The 23,959-nt window shown below is 33.6% G+C and overlaps 3 protein-coding genes and 2 pseudogenes across 3 annotated transcripts; all 5 read left to right on the forward strand.

Annotated features, from left to right (window-relative positions):
* Positions 1-2,608: 2,608 nt before the first annotated feature.
* On the forward strand, positions 2,609-4,163 carry LOC117903991 (trans-resveratrol di-O-methyltransferase-like). Its single transcript, XM_034816521.1, has 2 exons — positions 2,609-3,410; positions 3,611-4,163. Exons 1-2 carry the CDS (start codon positions 2,610-2,612, stop codon positions 3,911-3,913), a joined length of 1,104 nt encoding a protein of 367 aa, XP_034672412.1. The 5' UTR covers position 2,609; the 3' UTR covers positions 3,914-4,163.
* A 4,254-nt stretch (positions 4,164-8,417) lies between these two features.
* Positions 8,418-10,039, forward strand: LOC117903996 (trans-resveratrol di-O-methyltransferase-like). The gene is made up of 2 exons (XM_034816528.1): positions 8,418-9,299; positions 9,473-10,039. Exons 1-2 carry the CDS (start codon positions 8,526-8,528, stop codon positions 9,773-9,775), a joined length of 1,077 nt encoding a protein of 358 aa, XP_034672419.1. The 5' UTR covers positions 8,418-8,525; the 3' UTR covers positions 9,776-10,039.
* A 3,079-nt stretch (positions 10,040-13,118) lies between these two features.
* Positions 13,119-14,487, forward strand: LOC117904347 (annotated as a pseudogene).
* An 807-nt stretch (positions 14,488-15,294) lies between these two features.
* On the forward strand, positions 15,295-18,630 carry LOC117904129 (annotated as a pseudogene).
* A 1,199-nt stretch (positions 18,631-19,829) lies between these two features.
* On the forward strand, positions 19,830-20,891 carry LOC117904354. The gene is made up of 2 exons (XM_034816931.1): positions 19,830-20,058; positions 20,148-20,891. The coding sequence occupies exons 1-2, from the start codon at positions 19,891-19,893 to the stop codon at positions 20,715-20,717; spliced, it is 738 nt and encodes a 245-aa protein (XP_034672822.1). The 5' UTR covers positions 19,830-19,890; the 3' UTR covers positions 20,718-20,891.
* Positions 20,892-23,959: the final 3,068 nt, after the last annotated feature.

The following is a 23,959-nucleotide window of genomic DNA, read 5'->3' on the forward strand; positions in this document are numbered from 1 at the left end:
TGTCTTGAATTTGCCTTGTTGCTATCCTTCCAGACACCTCACACTATATACAACATATCACAAATTTATGTATTATTCCTCAACCCACAATGTTGATCCTTGTATGTAGAGGTGTCTAATGGGTTGGGCAGCCCATTTTGGCCTGTTGCTTGACATGCCAAAAGACTGGATCAGGCCGGCATGATCCAATTGCAGTAGTGGCCCAGACTAGCACAACCCAAAGCAGCAGACCGTGTTGGGCCTATGGAAACAACCAGCCGTGCCATCATGCCGACCCACCCATACCTTTTTTTTCCTTATTTTTTTATGTAATTTGTTGAAATATTGAATAAAAGAATTATTTTTTTTATACATTTCATTTCCTTTTATATTCAATTATTTTAAATTTATTGTTATTTTGATTAAAAAACTAAATTCAAATATAATTTTTTTTACTATTTTTAAAAACAAAAAACTAATATTTCTATAAATTTTATAATTACAAATTTGATAAATATAAATGTAAAAAATAAAAAGTATAATTATATGAGATTTTTAAAGTAAAAAAAAGAAATTTTATTAAATAATGAAAATAATTTAAAGACAAAATAACTTTAAAAATTAAATTAAAATTTTAAATCAACACGATTAGTTTGTGGGCTTATGAGTTGTGTCAGGTTACTTATTTGGTTTGCATGGACTGGCCTGGCCTGACACAATTTTTAAGTGGGCACGACCTTGGACACCTCTACCTACATGACACATCACACTATGTATAATAGAGACCACAAATTTATGTGATATATCCGCTGAAGACTTTCTTAGTTCTTGCCGATTAGCTTCCTAGTAAAAGACACAAAGTTATGATATTGATTTTGGTGATGATCTTATTACTTATGAATTTTTAAATAATATATTAGGTTTTATTTAATTCCTAAATGTTAAGAAAAATAATTTTTTTATATTTGATTTTATTATGTAAAATATAAAAGAAGATAGAAAAATATTAAAAATGAGTCAGATTTGAACATTGTCTGATAATAATGTGTTCCCTTTGTCCATAGAACACATTAACATCAAAGAGTCCATTGATCAAACGAAAATAGAATGGTTATAATGCTGAAGAGTGTCCTTCTCCTCTCAATTGTTCATTGCACACAATTTTTTGACATCCTCCTACGTAACACGATAAGATTAATTGAGACTTCATAATCCAATCTGTGACTTTTACTCCTCTTACTCTGCACAGCTCATCTGTGGTCTACAATGATTCATACTGACAATGATACTCTGCCTGCTGCGTTTCTAGCTGATCCATAACTGCTCTAATTCGATCCTCTAATGTTTGGTCTCCACTTTCATCAAGTCACTCATCTTCCCAGTAGGAGCCATTTTCATAGGAAATGGTGCCAATTGTTGGAGCAAAATTTTCCAACAACACTTCTTCTCAAGCTTCCACTCTTCAACTCTGCTGACAACTACAACAAGTCCATCAACTAAGTAGCTTCGTACTCCTTTGGGAGTTTCTTGCACATAGAGGGAAATATTAGATTTGAGTGCTCCGACGCTCCCCCTCCTCTCATGATTAAGTTATCACTTAAGTTGGAAAAGGAAAAAGGGAAGCAAAAGAAGAAGATTCTAAATACCAGATAATAGTCATCCAGCGGGTCATTGTCACATGGGATCATCCTTTTAAAGGGTGAAAACCATTAGCAGACGTATGCCTCTAGACGTGCCTTTATGAAATTAGGCACGAGTAGAATTTTTGTCCATTCTACACAAATAAAAGATGAAAACCCAGATACATATTTGCCTTGAGAGGGGACGGATAAAGGGTAAGACTAACTTTGTCTCAATCACCCAATTAAAAAGGCACCAAGCTGAGAGGAATAATGACAAGCTTGGCCTCTTGACAATACACAGGGTAACGCATCCTCTGCATCACACTCGAATAGCAAGGGCGGATTCCAATTCCTTCACTCCCTTCAAATTCTTCTATCCATCTTCCCAAGGATTGAAAGAAGAGGTTACCACTACTATTACAACCCAAATATTATTCTCCGGAATTACTTTTGTTACATGACCAATTTACTCTTGTCAAACCCCAATACAGACGTTGGCTGTTAATTTTATAGATACAAAGAGCATCACGGAATCCTCTGGTCGTCGAGACTTGTAAACATGACCTGAGACTCAAAACCACCTTGTCTTCCAATACACAGCACACAGAAAAGAAAAGGTGGTTTTTGAAAAGATCCATCCAGACTTTGTCCTTGTTCCATGTAAGTTGCTGGCTTTATTTGTTTTCTCTCATCCTAGTAAATCACCAACACGTATGCCTTAATCTTCTTCTCTTTGTCATCAATCAATCGTCCAATAATTTATTAATTTAAATGTATTTTTTTTCACTTGACGTGGCAAAGGTTTTGTTATTTCTTTCCTATTGTTTCTCTTGTGGGACAAGAGAAGATGGTACGTGGCATTCCTTCTTGGAGATTTAAATCAGAACTAGATAACCTTTGCCTATAATTTCAGCAAGTCAAGTCAAGTGGGCTGACGAGTATAATAAGATGGAGTCGTTTAATTAATCTTATCCTAAAAATCAGCTGTAGGGTAGCGAATTCATCTATATGAGCAGAAGCTGCTGGACGATAGAAAGCAACAGAAACATGGATCACAATCATGGCCAGGGAAGGAGTGAATTATTTGAAGCTCAATCTTTCATCTACAAGCATGTATACAGCTTCATGGATTCCATGTCACTTAAATGTGCAGTTCAGCTAGGCATACCGGACGCAATCCACAACCATAACCAGCCAATTACTCTTCCTGAGTTGGCCTCCGCTATCCAAGTTCCCCCAGAGAAGACCAGCCGCTTGAACCAGCTCATGCGTTTACTGGTGCACTCTGGTTTTTTTGCCACGCAGAAAGTTGATGAAAATCAAGAAGGGTATGTTCTTACGCCCCCTTCTAGGCTCCTCGTTAAAGATAACGCTACCAGCTTGGCACCGATTGTTCTAGGAATGCTAGATCCTGTTCTAGTGACCCCATGGCATTTCTTGGGGAGTTGGTTGCAAGGGAGCAACCTCACTGCGTTTGAGGCTGCCCATGGGATGGACATCTGGAACTATGGGAACCAAAATCCGGAATTTTTTAGTTTTATGGGTGAGATTATGGCAACTGATTCTCGAATGATGTGCTTGGCTATTAGAGAGTGCAAGGAAATCTTTGAGGGGCTGTCTTCATTAGTTGATGTGGGAGGCGGCACTGGGACAATGGCTAGGGGCATTTGTGAAGCGTTTCCTCACTTGAAATGCACAGTGTTAGACCTTCCACAAGTGGTTGCTAACTTACCAAAGAGTGAGAATTTGGACTATGTTGGAGGCGATATGTTTCAGTCCATCCCTTCTGCAGATGCCATTTTTATTAAGGTACGATTTCTTGATGAAGTGTAACATAAAATCTGTTAGCAATCACTGCCAAAACTCTATATACATAGAAATGTTAGTTAAATTGTTCACTGGACCAAAACTTGAACCACCATTAGCTCTGCTTTTAACTACAATGTAGAAGTGAGTAGATACTTTTACTCTCAATTTTGTGATGGCGATGGTGACTGGTTAATTTGCAGAGTGTTCTGCATAATTGGAGCGACGAGGACTGTGTGAAGATTCTGAAAAGATGCAGAGAAGCGATTCCGAGCAGTGCTGAGGGAGGAAAAGTGATAATCATAGATTTGGTACTGAGTAACAAGAAAGATGAACATGAGTTGGCCAAGACAAAGCTCTTCAATGACATGATGATGATGGTTTTGGTGGCTGGGAAAGAGAGGTGCGAGGAAGAATGGGAAAAGCTCTTCTTGGAAGCTGGTTTCAGCCACTACAAAATAACACCTAGATTTGGTGTACTATCGCTTATTGAGGTCTATCCCTAGGCTAAAGATGATGTGGTTGATTGAGTTTGTTACTGGATTGTAATCCCAGGAGTACTGTATGATTACTGCTCTTATTTTTATTGCTTTTGAATTGGGATGGGCCTATTTTTCTTGTCATTGTACTTGAAATAAGTCAGTTTTGCTGCTCAAATAAGTTCCATTTTTACTATTTAATGGACTTATTATTGCATATTTTTGGGCTTCTTTTCTGTATTTCCAAACAGGGGAATAGAATTATGCTATTCAAACATTTGTGGTATGCATAACATTTCCAAAAGTTTTGCCTTTCTGGAGTTGTTACCATTACTGGAAAGGCCAAACTTAGATGATGAACACAACCCCCACTAAAATATGTTGCTGTGGTGGCCCTGGAAAAATGGCTTCTAGAGAAATAATCAGGTCATCAGCAGTACACAGGCAAGACTTCTAGAAATTAGGTAGCAGTCTTTAAGATTAGCATCCCCTGGGCTCTGCCTAAATCCTATCCAAAAGTTTGTGTGAACAGCTAAATAATATCAAAGACAAAGGGGAGAGGGGTCCCATAAAATTGGGACCAAGCCTTCTCCAGGTTCTTGTGTCAAATATTTTGAGTTTGGAACTGATTTTGAAAATATTTTTTTTCCTTAAAATTTAAAAATTGGTTTTGAGACTCAAGACATGTTTGATATATTTTTTTTAATAAAAAGTAATCTTCAAAACAAAGTGTTTTCTTGAAACAAATTGTTATCTTCACTTGCTTTCTAAAATTGTTTTAAAAAATAATTATACAAATACAAAAAATAAATTGAGAATATTTTAAGTTTTTAAACAATTTTTTATGAAATTGTTTTCTGAAAATATTTTTATATAGACACATATTTTTCTGGGCATGGATTATTTGTTTGTCTGGATTATGAAAGATGAACTCAATGATTGGATACTGAAAGATGTATAATGAGTAAAGAGGAATGGTTGATTATATCAGTCATCAAATCACTTAAGCTATCAGGGGATCTTATTTCTTTATTATTATTATTATTATTATTATTTTTCCAATAAATTGCTAAGAGCCATAGCTTTGGTATTGTTTCATAAGGCATGACCCATTGTGCATGTACTGAATGAGTGGTGCAAGCAAGTTGTGGCATACGATCAATCAACTTAGAAAACATTTTTATCGGTTCTCTATGACCTCACTTGAATCATAACATTTAATAGCTTATGTACAGCAACGACCTAGGACTACTTGTTTAAGAAACGTGCAAAAGAAAGAGAAGAATCAAAGACGTATTGCGTTTGAATCGGGCCTAGACTCATTTGGTGGGAAAGCCATGTAGCTGGGCCCTTGGTGAAGCAAAAACCAGGGCTGGCCGAAGCCTGAGGCACTGAGGGAATCAGGAGAGCCGGAGCAGTCATTGGTGAAGCCTTCCATTGCGGTGGAGCGTGTTTAATGCTTCCAATTCTGTTAGAATTTTGCAGGACCAGCTGACAAGCGCGTCATCTAACCACTCCTAACAAGTTCAATCAAAGACTCTAGATTCTAATTGAAGTTTTTCAACACCGTCCCACTGACCACTTGCTCACTGGTGGTGGCCCATGCGCTTGTAACGATGGTAAGAGAATTTGGCTTAATTATTTTAATAAAAAGAGCTACACCGTATGTAGTTGATAAAATAATTAAGAGCCCGTTTGATAGTGATTCTAGGAAGCGTTTTTAATATTTCTAATACTTGAAAATTTTTATCATTCAAATGTTAAAAATATTATAAACACTTCCTAAAATCATTACAAAACGCACTTTAAATGTGATGCAGCCAAGTACATAATAGCCTAGCTATATAGTTGTTCATCTACTTTGGTTTTCTGATTTTGATTATCTACCTAATATCCTTTTTAGTTGCTTAATATTTTACATAGCGGTGGGAAGTTTAATGTTCGTCGTTTTTGTTGATTATGCATAATATGCATCTAACTTCTTGTTCATATTAATTGGACATACCCACATGCAGATGGATTTCATTATTGATTGGACCTACTCACAAAATTAGTTCCATGCCTTGATTTTTCACCTTCCCATTTGTCCTTCTTTTCATAAATTCTCTAGTTGGATTCATAATTACCTTTGTGTAATTCTCCTTTACTCAAAATACAAAGTTTTAATTTTTTTATTCTTTTAGAAAAAGGTCGAATACCTTAGAATGATGGTATTAAAGCCTAAGGATCATGGCAAACATTGGCCAATAATACACTTTACGTAGAGGGAGGGGGAGGCAAAAAACTGGAAAAGGCCATAGGAGAGGGAGGATGCCCTAAAAATTAAAACACGGAATGAGCACATATTCACAAACATACATGAGAGAAAGAATGGCAAAAAAGCAAAAGAGGGATGGGAGGGTCCCCTTCCCAGCACACATCTTCAAACGCTCTCAAATCATCATCATTACGATGCCACACCCCACTTGAGAATTCCTTCCTCTTCAAAAGCAGGTGTGATGTTTGAAAACTGGGCGGGCGGCCATTGATGGGAACACCTCTTTGGAAACTTGAGAAAAGAAAATGTTACATGGGAAGATTGTTAATTAAAAAACCCACTAAAGTATATAGTTTTAAAATCATGGTATAAAGTCTAATAGCCCTGGAATGCCTGTAACATGCTACCACATTGTAATAATTAACTTCCAATTATAATCTAAATGAAGTTGATGGAAAGTTCAGTTCAGGGTGTTAATTCCTTAACACCCAAAAGGTGAGAAAAAGAATGAAGAGAAGAGGAGACCAGGAACACCACCCTATATAATAAGGCAAAAGGACTGAAAAGATTCTCTAAAGTCTTTCATTTTGCACTTCATTTCCACTAGGCAGTGTCCTTGGCAGAGGAAGTGCATGCTTCTTAACAAGGAAAAGGTGGATGGATATGCATCATGGGCATATATCATGATTGTCTGTCACACATGCCTTTAGGCTTTAAGTTATAAAGAAAAAAAAAAGTTTTTTTTTTCATTTTTTTTTCCAAAGAATTTTGATTAATCAAAATCCAAAAATCAAAATACCGGGTAAAAATGGAAAAAATTGCTTGTTCTAGAAACAGAAAAAAATTGCTTATTCTAGAAAAAGAAAAACTATCATAAAATAATATAAGATAGTATTAAGCATTTACTCTTATTAATTTTAACTAAAATTTATCCTTATTGATTTTAACTCATCTTTTTTTTTATTAATTTTAAGTAATAAATTTATTTATATTTAAATTATTATAATATATAATATATTTATTATAAAAAATGAGTCATGAATGTAGAATTATAATTTTAAAATATACTTTCACTTATGTGGGCAAATGAAATAAAAAGGATTGGAAATTAAGAATAAGTTAACTATTTTAATTTAATACTTAAAATTAAAAATAACTTTAAATGGTATTTAGCAAACCAACTTAATAATAAAAGTAACTTAATTATTTAAGTTAAGTCATTAAGTAAATTAAATATGTTTGATAAAATAACTTAATGGTATGAATTAAAGTTAAAAATAACTTTAAGTAATAAGTAAAAATAATTAATTTATTCTTAAGTTCATACTTTCATTTTGTCTTTCTATCCTCATTTGTCCTAATTATTTTCACAATCTCTTATACTACCCCACAACTTTTATTATTACTCGACCTCATTTGCTTTAACCATAATTTATGAGTATATATATTAATTTGATGATTTACAATAAATTTTATTAAATAGTCTTAGTACTTAATGTAATAATTAAGTAATAAATTTTAAGTTAATAAGTCAAATATAATTTAACTTAAAACAAATTTAAGTTATTAAGTAATAAGTATTAAGTTTTAAATATATTTATGTGAAAATAATTATTTTAAAAAATAATTTTGGATGCATAAAACAAAATAAATATAAGTACTAAAATAATGATCATATTCTTATCTTGGTCCATGATACTAATAACACTTTTGAAGTGAGATTGAGTTACCTTGTGAATTGTATTGTCAAAGTTTTAACTCACTACTTTCATATGGTAAATAAGTCACTTGTGTGGTATCTATTGTTAAAAAATAAAATAACAAAAAGACATAAGTATGAGAGTGTGCTTTGGGACCTTAACTTATAAAAGTTGTACATCCCTTAGTCTTCTCATCAAAGAGAGTTATACTTGTTATTTACAACCATTATGTACAAAAAAATGGGTAATGGTGGATTATGAATGTAAATGCATCTATATAATGATATAGTTTATATTTTTCCATTTTCCTCAATTACTCGTAAACATAATGTACAAATTAAATTTCATAATGATAGAGTTATAAAAGTTGTAACACCACATTCATATAAATTAAATTTTCTAATTTCTCATTTATAATTGAGTCTTTCATACATAAAACTCTTAGATATCCGATCAATTGATTCACCTATCTGTCAAATGATACTCTTAAACAATATTTACACAAATATAATTATATATAACCACATTATGAGCACACATTATTGGAAAAAAAGTTAACTCTTCCATCGGTCCAGCTATTTCCAATGATTGATTGTTCGTCATCAATCAATCATCCCGTATATAAAAAACACAGGGCCAGGAGTGTTTTACGGTTAGAGGAGGAAGGTTAAGTGCATTATCCATGGATCTTATTCATGGAGAGGGAGCAGGTGAGTTGTTTCAAGCTCAATCTCATATGTATAAACATATCTGTAGCTTCATGAATTCCATGGCACTTAAATGTGCAGTTCAGCTAGGCATTCCTGACATAATCCACAACCATACCCACCCCACGACTCTTCCCCAGTTGGTCTCTGCGCTTCATATCCCCCCCACAAAAGCCAGTTGTGTGCACCGGCTCATGCGTTTGCTGGTGCATTCTGGCTTCTTTGCTATAGCAAAAGTTCATGAACATGAGGAAGAAGAAGGCTATATTCTCACACCTTCTTCTAGGCTCCTCCTCAAAGACAACCCAACTTCCAACTTATCACCCCTCGTTTTGACCGTGCTTCATCCAGTATTGGTAACTCCTTGGCATTTCTTTGGAGACTGGTTGAGAGGGGATGGTTTGACAGCCTTTGAGACCGCACATGGGGTGAGCTTTTGGGACCATGGGAGCCATAACCCTGAAATTTTCAATCTTTTCAATGAAGGAATGGCCAGTGACTCTCAAATGATGAGTGTGGTTAATTTTAGAGAGTTGAAGCCAGTTTTTGAGGGGTTGAGTTCATTGGTAGATCTAGGAGGTGGGACAGGTCTTCTTGCCAGGATCATTTCGGAGGCCTTCCCTCAATTGAAATGCACAGTGTTTGACCTTCCCCACGTTGTTGCTAACTTACCAGAGAGTAGAAACTTGGAGTATGTTGGAGGTGATATGTTTCAGTCCGTCCCTTCTGCCGATGCCATTCTACTTAAGGTTTTCATTTCTCCCCTTAAGTGTTGATTTGTTTTTGTCCTTGATCAAATTGTTCGACCTGTTAATTTCTTTTACTTTTCAGATTTGCCATTTAAAATTTCTACATGTTTTTTTTTTGTTCTTTATTATGCTTTCTGATTTCTGGTGAGAGAAAAAAAATGAATGATTGACAGTGTGTCCTGCATGATTGGAGTGATGAAGATTGCCTGAAGATACTGAAGAAATGCAGAGAAGCAATTCCAAGGGAAGAAGGGAGAGGAAAGATTATCATCATAGACATAGTGATAAATGAAAAGAAAGATGAAGATGACATAACAGAAACAAAGCTGCTGATGGACATGATGATGATGACACTGGTAAATGGAAGAGAAAGAAATGAGAAAGAGTGGGAAAAGCTCTTCTTGGAGGCTGGTTTCAGGCACTATAAGATAACCCCCATATTTGGTCTAAGGTCCCTTATTGAGGTGTTTCCTTAGTTGGAGTTAATTGTACATGTAATACAAGCTTGATGATAGTGTGGAATAAATCATGTGTCCCAAGCTTGGATGTGAGTTTGACGCCCCCCTATGACTTCTGTCCTGCCATTAGTCTTTCACAGTTCCTACTAGATAATACCATTTGTTTGTGTTCCAAATGAAGTTGGGATTTCTTGAGGACTACCCCTGTATGTATGGTGAGCTCTACTATTGTGTTCATTTTGGAATGGGTTTTAACAATATATTTGAGCCATTCTCTCCTCATAATGCTTTTTGCAGCAGATAGCCAGACACAAATAAATATTTACTTATTAAAAAATTTAATTTACTTAGATACTTAAATGTAATGGTAAAATAATAATTTTAAGATGTTCAAATACTTTAAAAATTTACTTTGAGTCAATTTAAGTTGTTAAGTGATAAATAATGAGGGTGTTTAATAAAATTTAATACTTATTAATTAATGAGTTAAGTTGGCTTTTAAGTTATTGATTTAAAACTTATTACTTATTTTTTTATTTTAATATTAAAGTTGTTTGGTAAAATTAATTTAAATTTTATTTTAAATTATTAAATTAATATATTTATCTTTATTAATTTTAATTATTATTTATACTTTTACTAAACTTAAGAAATAAAGTTATTTGTTAAACATTTATACTTTAAGTATTGTAAAAATATAAGATAACTATAAAAACATTTACTACAAAAGATGAGTTATCAATGTAAAGTCATAGTACTAAAATATATTTTTACTAAACATAGGTAAAAAAAGGTAAAAAAAGTTTTGAGATTAAGATTGAGTTAATTTTGTTGACTTAATATTTAAAGATATTTAATAACTTAAATTAAGTCATTAAATTATATTAATTCATAAAGTCATTTTAAGTGATCAATGTGATTTAGGTGGTATTTGTTTTTTGTCTTAATAGAAAAAGTTAAAATATTTTATTTTTTCTATTAAGTTAAAAGTAACATGTTAACATCTAAATTATTAGCTTAGATGGTACCAGGAAATGGTTGGACATAAGGTTTAGTCCTAGTTTCGAATACTCTTGGGGACGCAGTCACAGCTCTAGGCCTCTGGCCTTCCCTTCGGATATGCTAAGTGCTAGCCATGTTGGGCTATATGGCTCAATCCCACTATGTTTTTCTCTAGTTCTCTTTTCCTTTCCAGTTATGCCATTTCAAATTCGCTCCAATCAGGAAAACGAGCAATTATGCTTTCTGATTTCTGATGAAAAAAAAAATTTGAATGATCGGCAGACTGTCTTGCATGATTGAAGTGATGAAGATTGCGTGAAGATACCAAGAAATGCAGAGAAGCAATTCCAAGGGAAGGAGAGGGAGGAAAGGTTGTTATCATAGAGATGGTGACAAATGAAAAGCTGCTAATGGACATGATGATGATGATGAGAGTGGTGAATGGAAGCGAAAGAAATGAGAAAAAGTGGGAAAATCCCTTCTGACCTTTTTTTTCTTTTTCTTTTTTCTCGAATTTCAATGAAATAATGGAATTACCTCAGACGCCCCTAACGCATGGATTTGGGCTGGGTCTACTCGAAGTCCCCAACATCATGGACACATATGGCTCAATCCCAACATGTTTTTCTCTAGTTGTCTTTTCCTTTCCAGTTATGCCATTTCAAATTCGCTCCAATCAGGAAAACGAGCAATTATGCTTTTTGATTTCTGATGAAAAGAAAAAATGAATGATCGGCAGACTGTCTTGCATGATTGGAGTGATGAAGATTGCATGAAGATACCAAGAAATGCAGAGAAGCAATTCCAAGGGAAGAAGAGGGAGGAAAGGTTGTTATCATAGAGATGGTGACAAATGAAAAGCTGCTAATGGACATGATAATGTTGATGACAGTGGTGAATGGAAGAGAAGGAAATGAGAACAAGTGGGAAAATCCCTACTGACCTTTTGTTTTTTCTCTCTCGAATTTCAATGAAATAATGGAATTACATCACACGCTCCTAACGCATGGATTTGGGCTGGGTCTACTCGAAGTCCCCAACATCATGGACACAAAACCAAAACCTATTGGGCTGTAGGTGGTTATGGACCCAAAGATTCCAGGCCCACATCACTACGTCGTTGGAAGAACCGGCAAGATCTCAGATTCATGATGTCAAACCTGCCTCTATCAGGAAACTTCTCTCCTTAATTCCTCCGTCCCTGTTAGAAAATCTGAAGCGAAAGACACCATGATCCAATGGCTGGGAATGGATCTCTTTGAGGTTCCAGACAAATCACAAAAAGGGGGTTTAGGTATTCTTGCTTACACAATTGACGTTGACCTTAATGGAGGATAAATTAAGAATTTTGGGTGGCATTGGATCATGTGACCACCATTTGTTTACATATAAATTTAATGTGACCAAAAAAAGGATAGGGAAATTCAAATGATATTATTGCCAAAATATCCTACGGTTGAGATTGGAAAGGGTGTGATGCAAGAAAAAGGATTTTCATTCATTAAAGTATAGTTTCAAGGTTGAAGAGTTTCATACGTCCAATTTAAATTAAAGGCTAAAAATTGAAATCGTGTACACGTTTTGTCCATAAGATGTTGCGTGGAAGCCTGTGCAAAATAATAACACTTAACGGAGTCAATAAGTATTCTAATATATTCATTTATACCTCTCATATTTTAAATACTTATATTCTCTTTTATATGTTTTTTTTGTGGGAATTTTTTTATTTTTTAAATTTTCTAAAAAATTGTTTTCATTTTTAATGAGAAATTTTTTAAAAACAATATTTTTATTTTTTTTATTTTTTCATTTTATGAGCAAAGGTTTTTTAGGAAATAGAAATGGAAAATCCAAACTGAAAACTACAAGACTAGATATTTGGAGGCTCATAGAGTTGAAATCATAAAGTATAATGATTTTCCATGTGAAGGCATGATATGGACTTATTTACAACCATTATGTACAAATTAATGGGTAATTGTGGGTTATGAATTTGAATGCATCTATATAATGACATAGTTTATATTTTTCCATTTTCCTCAATTACTCATAATCATAATATACAAATTAAATTTCATAATGATTGGATTACAAAAGTTGTAACACCACATTCATATAAAATAATTTTTTTAACTCCCAATTTATAATTGAGTCTTCCATATATAAGACTCTTAGATACCCGATTAATTGATTCACATATCTATCAATTGATACTTTTAAATAATATTTACATAAATATAATTATATATAAGCACACATTATTGGAAAAAAAGCTAACACTTCCATTATTGGAAAAAAGTTAACACTTCCATCGGTCCAACCATTTCCTTGTTCGTCATCAATCAATCATCCTGTCTATAAAAAACACAGGGCCAGGAGTGTTTTACGATTAGAGGAGGAAGGTTAAGTGCATTATCCATGGATCTTATTCATGGAGAGGGAGCAGGTGAGTTGTTTCAAGCTCAATCTCATATGTATAAACATATTTGTAGCTTCATGAATTCCATGGCACTTAAATGTGCAGTTCAGCTAGGCATTCCTGACATAATCCACAACCATGCCCACCCCACGACTCTGCCCCAGTTGCTCTCCACGCTTCATATCCCCCCCACAAAAGCCAGTTGTGTGCACCGGCTCATGCGTTTGCTGGTGCATTCTGGCTTCTTTGCTATAGCAAAAGTTCATGAACATGAGGAAGAAGAAGGCTATATTCTCACACCTTCTTCTAGGCTCCTCCTCAAAGACAACCCAACTTCCAACTTATCACCCTTCGTTTTGACCATGCTTCATCCAGTCTTGGTAACTCCCTGGCATTTCTTTGGAGACTGGTTGAGAGGGGATGACCTGACAGCCTTTGAGACCGCACATGGGGTGAGCTTTTGGGACCATGGGAGCCATAACCCTGAAATTTTCAATCTTTTCAATGAAGGACTGGCCAGTGACTCTCAAATGATGAGTGTGGTTAATTTTAGAGAGTTGAAGCCAGTTTTTGAGGGGTTGAGTTCATTGGTAGATCTAGGAGGTGGGACAGGTCTTCTTGCCAGGATCATTTCGGAGGCCTTCCCTCAATTGAAATGCACAGTGTTTGACCTTCCCCACGTTGTTGCTAACTTACCAGAGAGTAGGAACTTGGAGTATGTTGGAGGTGATATGTTTCAGTCCGTCCCTTCTGCCGATGCCATTCTACTTAAGGTATTCATTTCTCCCCTTAAGTTTCGACCTGTTAATTTCTTTTACTTTTCAGATTTGCCATTTAAAATTTCTACATGTTTTTTTTTTGTTCTTTATTATGCTTTCTGATTTCTGGTGGGAAAAAAAAAAATGAATGATTGACAGTGTGTCCTGCATGATTGGAGTGATGAAGATTGCCTGAAGATACTGAAGAAATGCAGAGAAGCAATTCCAAGGGAAGAAGAGAGAGGAAGATCATCATCATAGACATAGTGATAAATGAAAAGAAAGATGAAGATGACATAACAGAAACAAAGCTGCTGATGGACATGATGATGATGACACTGGTAAATGGAAGAGAAAGAAATGAGAAAGAGTGGGAAAAGCTCTTCTTGGAGGCTGGTTTCAGGCACCATAAGATAACCCCCATATTTGGTCTAAGGTCCCTTATTGAGGTGTTTCCTTAGATGGAGTTAATTGTATATGTAATACAAGCTTGATAATAGTGTGGAATAAATTATGCGTCCCAAGCTTGGATGTGAGTTTGACTCCCCCTATGGCTTTAGCATGTGAAGTGTCCTGCCATTAGTCTTTCATAGTTCCTACTAGATAATACCATTTGTTTGTGTAATACAAGTTAGGTATAAAGTTAGGTATAGAGTTAGGTATAAAGTTAGGTATAGAGTTCCCATATCAGATAGAGAAAAATCAATTATGGGAAAAAATCAAGATGAACCGATTGTTATGGAGTTTAGACTAAACATCTTAGATTAAATGTTAGATTATATTAGGATAAAATGTTTATTTAATCAAGTTAGGTATAAAGTTCTCATATCATATAAGAGAAAAAGTCATGTGAACAATATATAATACAAGCTTGATAATAGTGTGGAATAAATTATGTGTCCCAAGCTTGGATGTGAGTTTGATGCCCCCTATGGCTACAACATGTGAAGTGTCCTGCCGTTAGTCTTTCATAATTCCTACTAGATAATACCATTTGTTTGTGTGATACAAGTTAGGTATAGAGTTCCCTTATCAGATAGGGGAAAAATCAGTTAGGCGAAAAAGTCATGATGAGCTGGTCATTATGGAGTTGAGACTAAACATCTTATATTAAAGGTTAAATTAGATTAGGATAAAATGTTTATTTAATCAAGTTAGGTATAAAGTTCTCATATCAGATAAGGGAAAAAGTCATGTGAACAATATGTAATACAAGCTTGATAATATTGTAGAATAAATGATGTGTCCCAAGCTTGGATGTGAGTTTGATGCCCCCTATGGCTTGATCAGCATGTGAAGTGTCCTGCCATTAGTCTTTCAGAGTTCCTACTAGATAATACCATTTGTTTGTGTTCCAAATGAAGTTTGGGTTTCTTGAGGACTACCTCTATAGGGTGAGTTCTACTATTGTGTTTATTTTGGAATGGGCTTCAAGAGTATATTTGAGCCATTATCTCCTCATAATGCTTTTTGCACTAGATAGCCGGACACAAATAAATATTTACTTATTAAAAAAAATTAATTTACTTAAGTAAAGGGTAAAATAATAATTTTAAGATGTTAAAATACTTTAAAAATTTACTTAGAATCAACTCATGTTGTTAAGTGATAAATGTTTAATAAAACTTAATACTTATTAATTAATGAGTTAAGTTGACTTTTAAGTTAAATTATTTTTAAGTTATATATTTAAAACTTATTACTTATTTTTTTATGTTAATATTAAAGTTGTTTGGTAAAATTAATTTAAAATTTATTTTAAATTATTAAATTGATATATTTATCTTTATTAATTTTAATTATTATTTATACTTTTACTAAACTTAAGAAATAAAGTTATTTGTTAAACATTTATATTTTAAGTATTTTAAAAATATAAGATAACTATAAAAACATTTACTACAAAAGATGAGTTATCAATGTAAAGTCATAGTTATAAAATACATTTTTACTAAACATAGGTAAAGAAAGTAAAAGAAGTTTTGAGATTAAGACTGAATTAATTTTGTTGACGTAATATTTAAAGATATTTAATAGCTTAAATTAAGTCATTAAATCATATTTATTCACGAAGTCATTTTAAGTGATCAAGGTGATTTAGGTGGTATTTGTTTTTTGGCTTAATAGAAAAAACTAAAATATTTGGTTTTTTTCTATTAAGCTAAAAGTAATATATTGACATCATCCAACATAACTAAACTGAATTTATTGATAACAAGTTCAGTTTAGTTATATTGGATGATATCAACGGATTATTTTTAACTGAATAGAAAAAGTCAAATATTTTTATTTTTTCTATTCAACCAAAAAACTAACACCACTTTAATAAATACCGACATTAAGTTTTATTAAAAGAACCCCTGAAACTGTTACCTACATTGGCTCTATATTTAAAATTATATTTTTTTATGGAATTATAATTAACAATGAAATGGTGATTCAAATTTCTTTCTTTGATAATAATATTCAGATGAAATTATTAAAATCAACCGTAGCGCATGTGACTCTCACCTTGGTTTTTTATTTTTGACCCTTGGAGCCACCTTCCATGTGTCTAGCCGTTTTTGCCACTTTTGGACAAAAGGGAGCTGTTGGCACTTGGCTGAAAAATGCTATTTACGCATGGGGAGGTGTGGAACCATATCCTATCCTATCCTATCCTATCCTGGCGTTCTCACAATTAATTGTTCAGTCGATCATCCTATAATAAGCACCAGGTCCAGGATCCATTTGTGATTAGGCATTAATTCCTGACATAATCCACAATCATACTGGCCCCATAACTCTTCCCCAATTGGTCTCTGCGCTTCACATTCCCCCCACAAGACCAGTTGTGTGCACTGGCTTATGCATTTGCTGGTGCATTCTGGCTTCTTTGCTATAACAAATTAAAGTTCAGGAACATCGGGAAGAAGGCTATACTCTCACACCTTCTTCTAGGCTCCTCCTCAAAGATAACCCAAGTCCCAACTTATCACCTTTCGTTTTGCTTGTGCTTCATCCAGTGTTGATAACTCCTTGCCATTTCTTTGGGACAGGTTGAGAGGAAATGACCTCAACAGCATTTGGGATCGCACATGGGATGAGCTTTTGGGACCATGGGAGCCGTAACCTTGATTTTTTCAATCTTTTCAATGAAGGAATGGCCAGTGATGAGTCTCGAATGATGAGTTTGGTTAATGTTAGAGAGTCGAGACCAGTTTTTTGAGGGGTTGAGCTCATTGGTAGATGTAGGGGGTGGGACAGGACTTACTGCCAGGACCATTTCCGAGGCCTTCCTTCGGTTGAAATGCAGAGTGTTTGACCTTCCCCATGTTGTTGCTAACTTACCAGAGTATAGGAACTTGGAGTTTGTTGGAGGTGATATGTTTCAGTCTGGCCCTACTGCGGATGCCATTCTAATGAAGGTATTCATTTCTCGATCCCCTTGCTTGAATGCTGGTTTGTTTTTCTCTAGTTCTCTTTTCCTTTCCAGTTATGCCATTTCAAATTCGCTCCAATCAGGAAAACGAGCGATTATGCTTTCTGGTTTCTGATGAAAAAAAAAAAAAAAAAAAATGAATGATCGATTGGCAGACTGTCTTGCATGATTGGAGTGATGAAGATTGCGTGAAGATACTAAGAAATGCAGAGAAGCAATTCCAAGGGAGGAAAGGTTGTTAGCATAGAGATGGTGGCAAATGAAAAGCTGTTGATGGACATGATGATGTTGACGACAGGGTTGAATGGAAGCAAGGATGAAAATATCTGTAATCATGAATATATCCGTATTTGGATTTTACGGATATATCAGATGTATCAGAGAAATATCAACGGATATTTTGATATATCGATAGACCAAAATTCATCAAAACTTATAAAAATGTAAGAAAAAACTCTTAAAAATGAAATTATAAATATAATATACATTTTAAAGTTATTTTGTTAAAGAAATTAATATACGTATGATATGATTTGTGATATTAAATTTAATTATATAATGTCAGCTAATAAGAAATGTGAATTTTGTAAGTGTTGACTCATTATGAAGTTAAATTATTACAAATATACTAATTATGTGATTTAAATATGTTACTATGTTAAATTAATTTACTTATCTCTATTAAAAATATATTAATTAATTGTAAAAATGTACTAATTTAAATTCAATGTTATACTAATTTAGAAATATACTAAGTTAATTTATTCTCAATATACTATTATTACACTTGAATATCAAAATAAAATAAAATAATTAATTTAAAACTAAATTATTGCAAATATACTAATTATGTTATTTAAATATATTTATGATTTTTATTTAAAAATATTGGTACATTTTGATGCAAAATATTTTTATTTAAAAATATTGAAAATTTTATTTATGATTTTATATTTGTTTTATATTTAATTAGTATACAAATTTAATTATAAGATAATTAAAATTAACTTATTTATAATAATTTAATTTTTTTATCGATATATATTCAATACATCCTCGAAATTTCAGCATTTTTTTCCCATTTAAGACTGATAATTTGCTTATATCACCGATATATTCGTGATTACCGATATATCTATATATCGCTGATATTTACCAATATTTCTGTAAGACGATATATCTTGTCGTATCCACCTTCTCCGATATACAACCGATATTTTTTTCCTTGAATGGAAGCGAAAGAAATGAGAAAAAGTGGGAAAATCCCTACTGACCATTTTTTTTTTTTTTTCTCTCTCGAATATCAATGAAATAATGGAATTACATCACACGCTCCTAACGCATGGATTTGGGCTGGGTGTACTCGAAGTCCCCAACATCATGGACACAAAACCAAAACCTATTGGGCTGTAGGTGGTTATGGCCCCAAAGATTCCAGGCCCACATAACTACGTCGTTGGAAGAATTGGCAAGATCTCAGATTCATGATGTCAAACCTACCGCTGTCAGGAAACTTCTCTCCTTAATTTCTCCGTCCGTGTTAGAAAATCTGAATCGAAAGACACCATGATCCAATGGCTGGGAATGGACCTCTTTGAGGGTCCAGACAAATTCCAAAAAGGGGGTGGTTTAGGTATTCTTGCTTACACAATTGACGTTGACCTTAATGGAGGATAAATTAAGAATTTTGGGTGGCATTGGATCATGTGACCACCATTTGTTTACATATAAATTTAATGTGACCAAAAAAAGGTAGGGAAATTCAAATGATATTATTGCCAAAATATCCTACGGTTGAGATTGGAAAGGGTGAGATGCAAGAAAAAGGATTTTCATTCATTAAAGTATAGTTTCAAGTTTGGAGAGTTTCATACGTCCAATTTAAATTAAAGGCTAAAAATTGAAATCATGTACACGTTTTGTCCATAAGATTTTGCGTGGAAGCCTGTGCAAGATAATAACACTTAATGGAGTCCATAAGTATTCTAATATATTCCTTTGTACCTCTCATATTTTAAATATTTATATTCTCTTTTATATGTTTTTTTGTGGGAATCTTTTTTTTTTTTTTTTAATTTTCTAAAAAATTGTTTTCATTTTTAATGAGAAATTTTTTTAAAAAACAATATTTTTATTTTTATTTTTTTATTTTCATTTTATGAGCAAAGGTTTTTTAGGAAATGGAAATGAAAAATCCAAACTGAAAATTACAGGACTAGATATTTGGAGGCTCGTATAGTTGAAATCATAAAGTATAATGATTTTCCATGTGAAGGCATGATATGGACTTCACAAATATTTCCTCAGATGTTGGCCCAGAAATTAATGCATGGAGTGGAATATCAAAGATTGCAAGCTGGTCTGCACCCCAACCCCATTGGAGAACAAGTCAAAGGCGCCTTAAAAATTCATCAAAGGGGATCATCCTTCTAGTTTAGATTTATAAACATAAGGTCAAGATCCAAGTAAGCCCACCCTTTGATCTCTTCTACTGTAATCTCTTAGCAGTTGGCACACTCAGGGGAAGAACACAATGGCTTTTGAAAAGGCGCACCTTGATTTGCTGTTGGTCCCCAGTGCGCTGCTAATCATGTTTGCTTACCATCTCTTCCTCCTTTACAGATACCTTACTGCTCCTCATACCACCGTCATTGGCTTTGAGAACAATGACAAGAGAGCATGGGTTGAGAGAATTATGCAGGCAATTCAAGCATCTCCCTCTTCTTCCTTTTCCTTTTGCCCCCACCAATTCCGCCCATCTTTGCTGAATTTTTCAATGTTTTTTATCAGGTTGATAAGAGGGACGTGGGTATCGCGTTGAATGTGATCGCCTCCAACACATCTGCAGCGACTTTCTTAGCTTCAGTCTCCTTGACTCTCAGCTCTATAATTGGAGCCTGGATCGGGAGCTCATCAAACAACGTCTTCCAGAGCGAACTGATATATGGGGACACAAGGCCTTCCACCATTTCCATCAAGTACATAAGCCTCCTCACATGCTTCATCCTTGCTTTTTCTTGCTTTGTTCAATCAGCTAGGTGCTTTGTCCACGCAAACTACCTAATAAGCACACCAGATAGCGACATACCTGTGAAAAATGTGGAGATGGTTGTTATTAGGGCAGGCGAATTTTGGTCGCTTGGCCTTAGAGCAATTTATTTCGCTATCGATTTGCTGCTGTGGTTTTTTGGCCCAATCCCAATGTTTGTCTGCTCTGTGGTCTTGGTGATTCTCCTATATTACCTGGATTGCAATTCCAATCCACTCCATCGACATCGGTCTCTGGCAAGCCGGTCAGTCAAGAGGGTAGGTGAGCAAGTGACCGCTGCAGCCATGACCATTGAAGACCATGTTGCGTAAGGCCACAAAGGTTTCAGAAGGCCCAAAATGATTTTTTCAACCAAATTGTTACTGTTGGTACAAATATGTATATGAGAGGAATTTTTCCTTTGTATGAATGTCTCCTTTTGATGGTTCAGACTTGTTGGTTAATATTTAGAATCAGTGCCTAAAAAATCTGGATTGGGATAAGAACACGAGGAGTCATTGATTTCCCATTTATCTGAGTCTGATAGCCATTTATAAATAAAAGTGGGTGTCAGTGGATCACTGTCTCATAGGCAAACTTTCTCTTGTAGACCCGTCTGTCACATGCTTTCTATTGTGCAGCACAAGCTAACTGAGATTTTACATTTGTTAAATTTCATCTAACTTGTGTTATAAGAAAGGCTTTAATTGATTGTGACAATTTCCCCCAAAAAAAAGAAAAAAAAAGGAAAAAGAAAAGAAGAATGTTTTTACCTTTGAACAATTGAAATGACTATATATCATTAACTTATGCTCATGGAAGATGATAGAGTTTTCTCACCAACGCTTGCATTCAAATTATGAACACTATGATCATTCTAAGTATGTTCTCTTTCAGAAAATTGAATTGACAGAAAAACTGATATATTTTCATTTACAGTGAATGCCCATATTTACAAAAGTTCCCAAAATGATAGCCTAAACAGTGGAAGACTGGTTATAATTGACCAAATAATCAATCATTCTATATATGATGCATAAATTCAGTCATTAGGTGATATTTGGCTCAATTGATGAAGCTTGATGCGAGGAATTTGATTCTGCGCTATTATGCCCCACAAAATAGTGTTTCTATAAAAGACACCAATCTTGAATTTGAGTCATTGGATAGGTTGGCAGCTGAAATTTAGTCAAACATCCATAAGTTGATTTTTGGGGGAGATATGTGATATATTGAGATTACAATTGGCAATATGATCATTAACAAAGTGAAAGTCAATAACATTGTGTTTCATTTTTTTAGTGGAAGACCAATTGACAAAGAGATATGTAGCATCAACATTGTTATAATGTATAATAGGTGACTTAGGAAGCAGAACGCCTAGTTCACCTAAAAGATATTTGAGCTAAAGAACTTTGGCAACTGTGGAAGCAAGGATTGATATTCAATCTTTGTAAAATATTGAGCTACTATCTTCTACTTATGAGAGCACTAAGAGATAGCATTATCATCAATATAGACATGATATGCAATGGTTGAGATCTTATCATCCCTATTATTGGCCTAGTCAGCATTTGAAAATATCAAGATTGATAGCATTTAAGGAACCATTGATGACTAATGTATAGTGTGTTGAGATGGCAAGGTAAACGTTTGGTTGCAGACATATGGGTTTCAATTGAATAGTTCATAAACTTTATAGCTTATTTACTACATAAGAAACATTACAATATGTCAAAGGAAAATATTGTTAGGCACCAAAAACTTGGTGACTTTGTCTAGAATTTATAGAAAGCAAGCCATCAGGGAGAACGAATGAGGTAAAGGTAGAGAGTGGTGTAGTAACTTCCTTGGCACCATCTAGTTTGGTGTGAGTGAGAAGATCCCATACGTGATAGAGCTTTTATTTCAAGAAAATAATGCAAGTATCTCATGTCTTTCATTGAAATTTTGGTTAAAACTGATTCATGGAAGTTGAATATGAATGACATATTATTTTCTATCACAATTAGGTCATCCACATAAGCAAGAAAGTATACCGAAACATTGTTGCAATTGTAAATGAAGAGAGATGCATCTCTTGGAGTTAAGAAATCCAAAGGAGTGCAAAAAGGATTTAAACTCATTTTACCAAGCATGAGAAGCTTTCTAGAGACCATACATGACGTTTTTAAGTCTGTAAGCATGAGAAAGGTAAGTGTTGTTAGTAAAACTTGGTAGTTGTTGCATAAACACCTCCTTAGTTAGTATGTCATGTAAGAGGGCACCATTGATATCGACCTAACGAATAATCTATTTGATTTGAAATACCCACTTGTAACTAACAATAGTCAAAAGTGTCAGAATATTTGGATTACTTCATTCTAAGTCCTAGATAGTGCGATGCATGCTACTACAATCCTAGGGATACTAGATCTAACATAACATAATCTTAAATCTTGGTGCTTCAAAAACAATACTTATGATTTAGAGGTTCTTAGATTAATTCTAGATGATGAAGAGATTAGCGTGGATCTTGAATATCTCATGATTTTTCACCTAATGGCTCTCTCTAAGACCTTAGCATGTGAATACGGTGAAATCTTCTATGTAAGAATGAAGGCTAGAGCTCCCTTTGTCTAGAAAGTAAAAATGATTGAAATCCTAAACCCTAAAACCATAAGGGGGTTTATATAAGTTTGTTTGTGGGCTTAAGTGACTTTAGTTTATCTTGGGTTTGAGTCATTTAATTTAGTCTATTGGGTCCTAATTAATTAATTAACTCAACATAATTACTTAATTGGATTGATGCTACCTTTCACAATACTTGAATGATAGGATGCCTTGTGGTGAATTAATATTAATTTCCATAACAAATATTTAGACTCCATAGAATTAAAGAGGGAATGAAAACTTCTATTAAGTTTTAAATTTTTGTTTATTTTTCGTCCCGTTCAACTAGAATTAAAAAAAAAAAAGACAAAAAAATAATGAATATAAGATCACCATTTGCTTATATTCAAAGCTTGTATAAAATAGTGAAAATAACAATAATAAAAATAGTGAAATAAATTAATAATTCACATTTTTTGAAATAAAATATTTCAAAATAGAAAAAATATTTGAAGCTTAAATTAGAAGCACTTTCACAATGAGAATGAGATACTTTAGCAAAAAGTCTATTGAAAAAAAATTAGAAATAAAAATTATGAAATTCTAAGCCTATGTTTGGTTCTTTTATAAATTTTGAAGGAAAATATAAGAAAAATAAAATAGAGAAAAAGTAGAAGAAAATAAAATTTGAAGGAAAATAAAAATTAGATTTAAAGTGAATAAATTATATTTTAATTATATTTTATTTTCTTTCATATTTTAATAAAAAAATTAAACACAAGAAAATATTTTTTAATATTGTTTTTCTTAATACTTTTCAATAACCAAACATAACCTAAGATATTGAATTTGTACCTACCTTACCGAATATGCAATTCAAGCCATTGAAAATGCATAGTAAAACTTTGGTTGATAAGATAATAATATGATTAAGATACAAAAGAATGTAATCATATCCAAATAATGGGATCAATGTATAAAA

Source organism: Vitis riparia, chromosome 17, assembly GCF_004353265.1.
Source record: "Vitis riparia cultivar Riparia Gloire de Montpellier isolate 1030 chromosome 17, EGFV_Vit.rip_1.0, whole genome shotgun sequence".
In the NCBI taxonomy this organism is placed as follows: domain Eukaryota; kingdom Viridiplantae; phylum Streptophyta; class Magnoliopsida; order Vitales; family Vitaceae; genus Vitis; species Vitis riparia.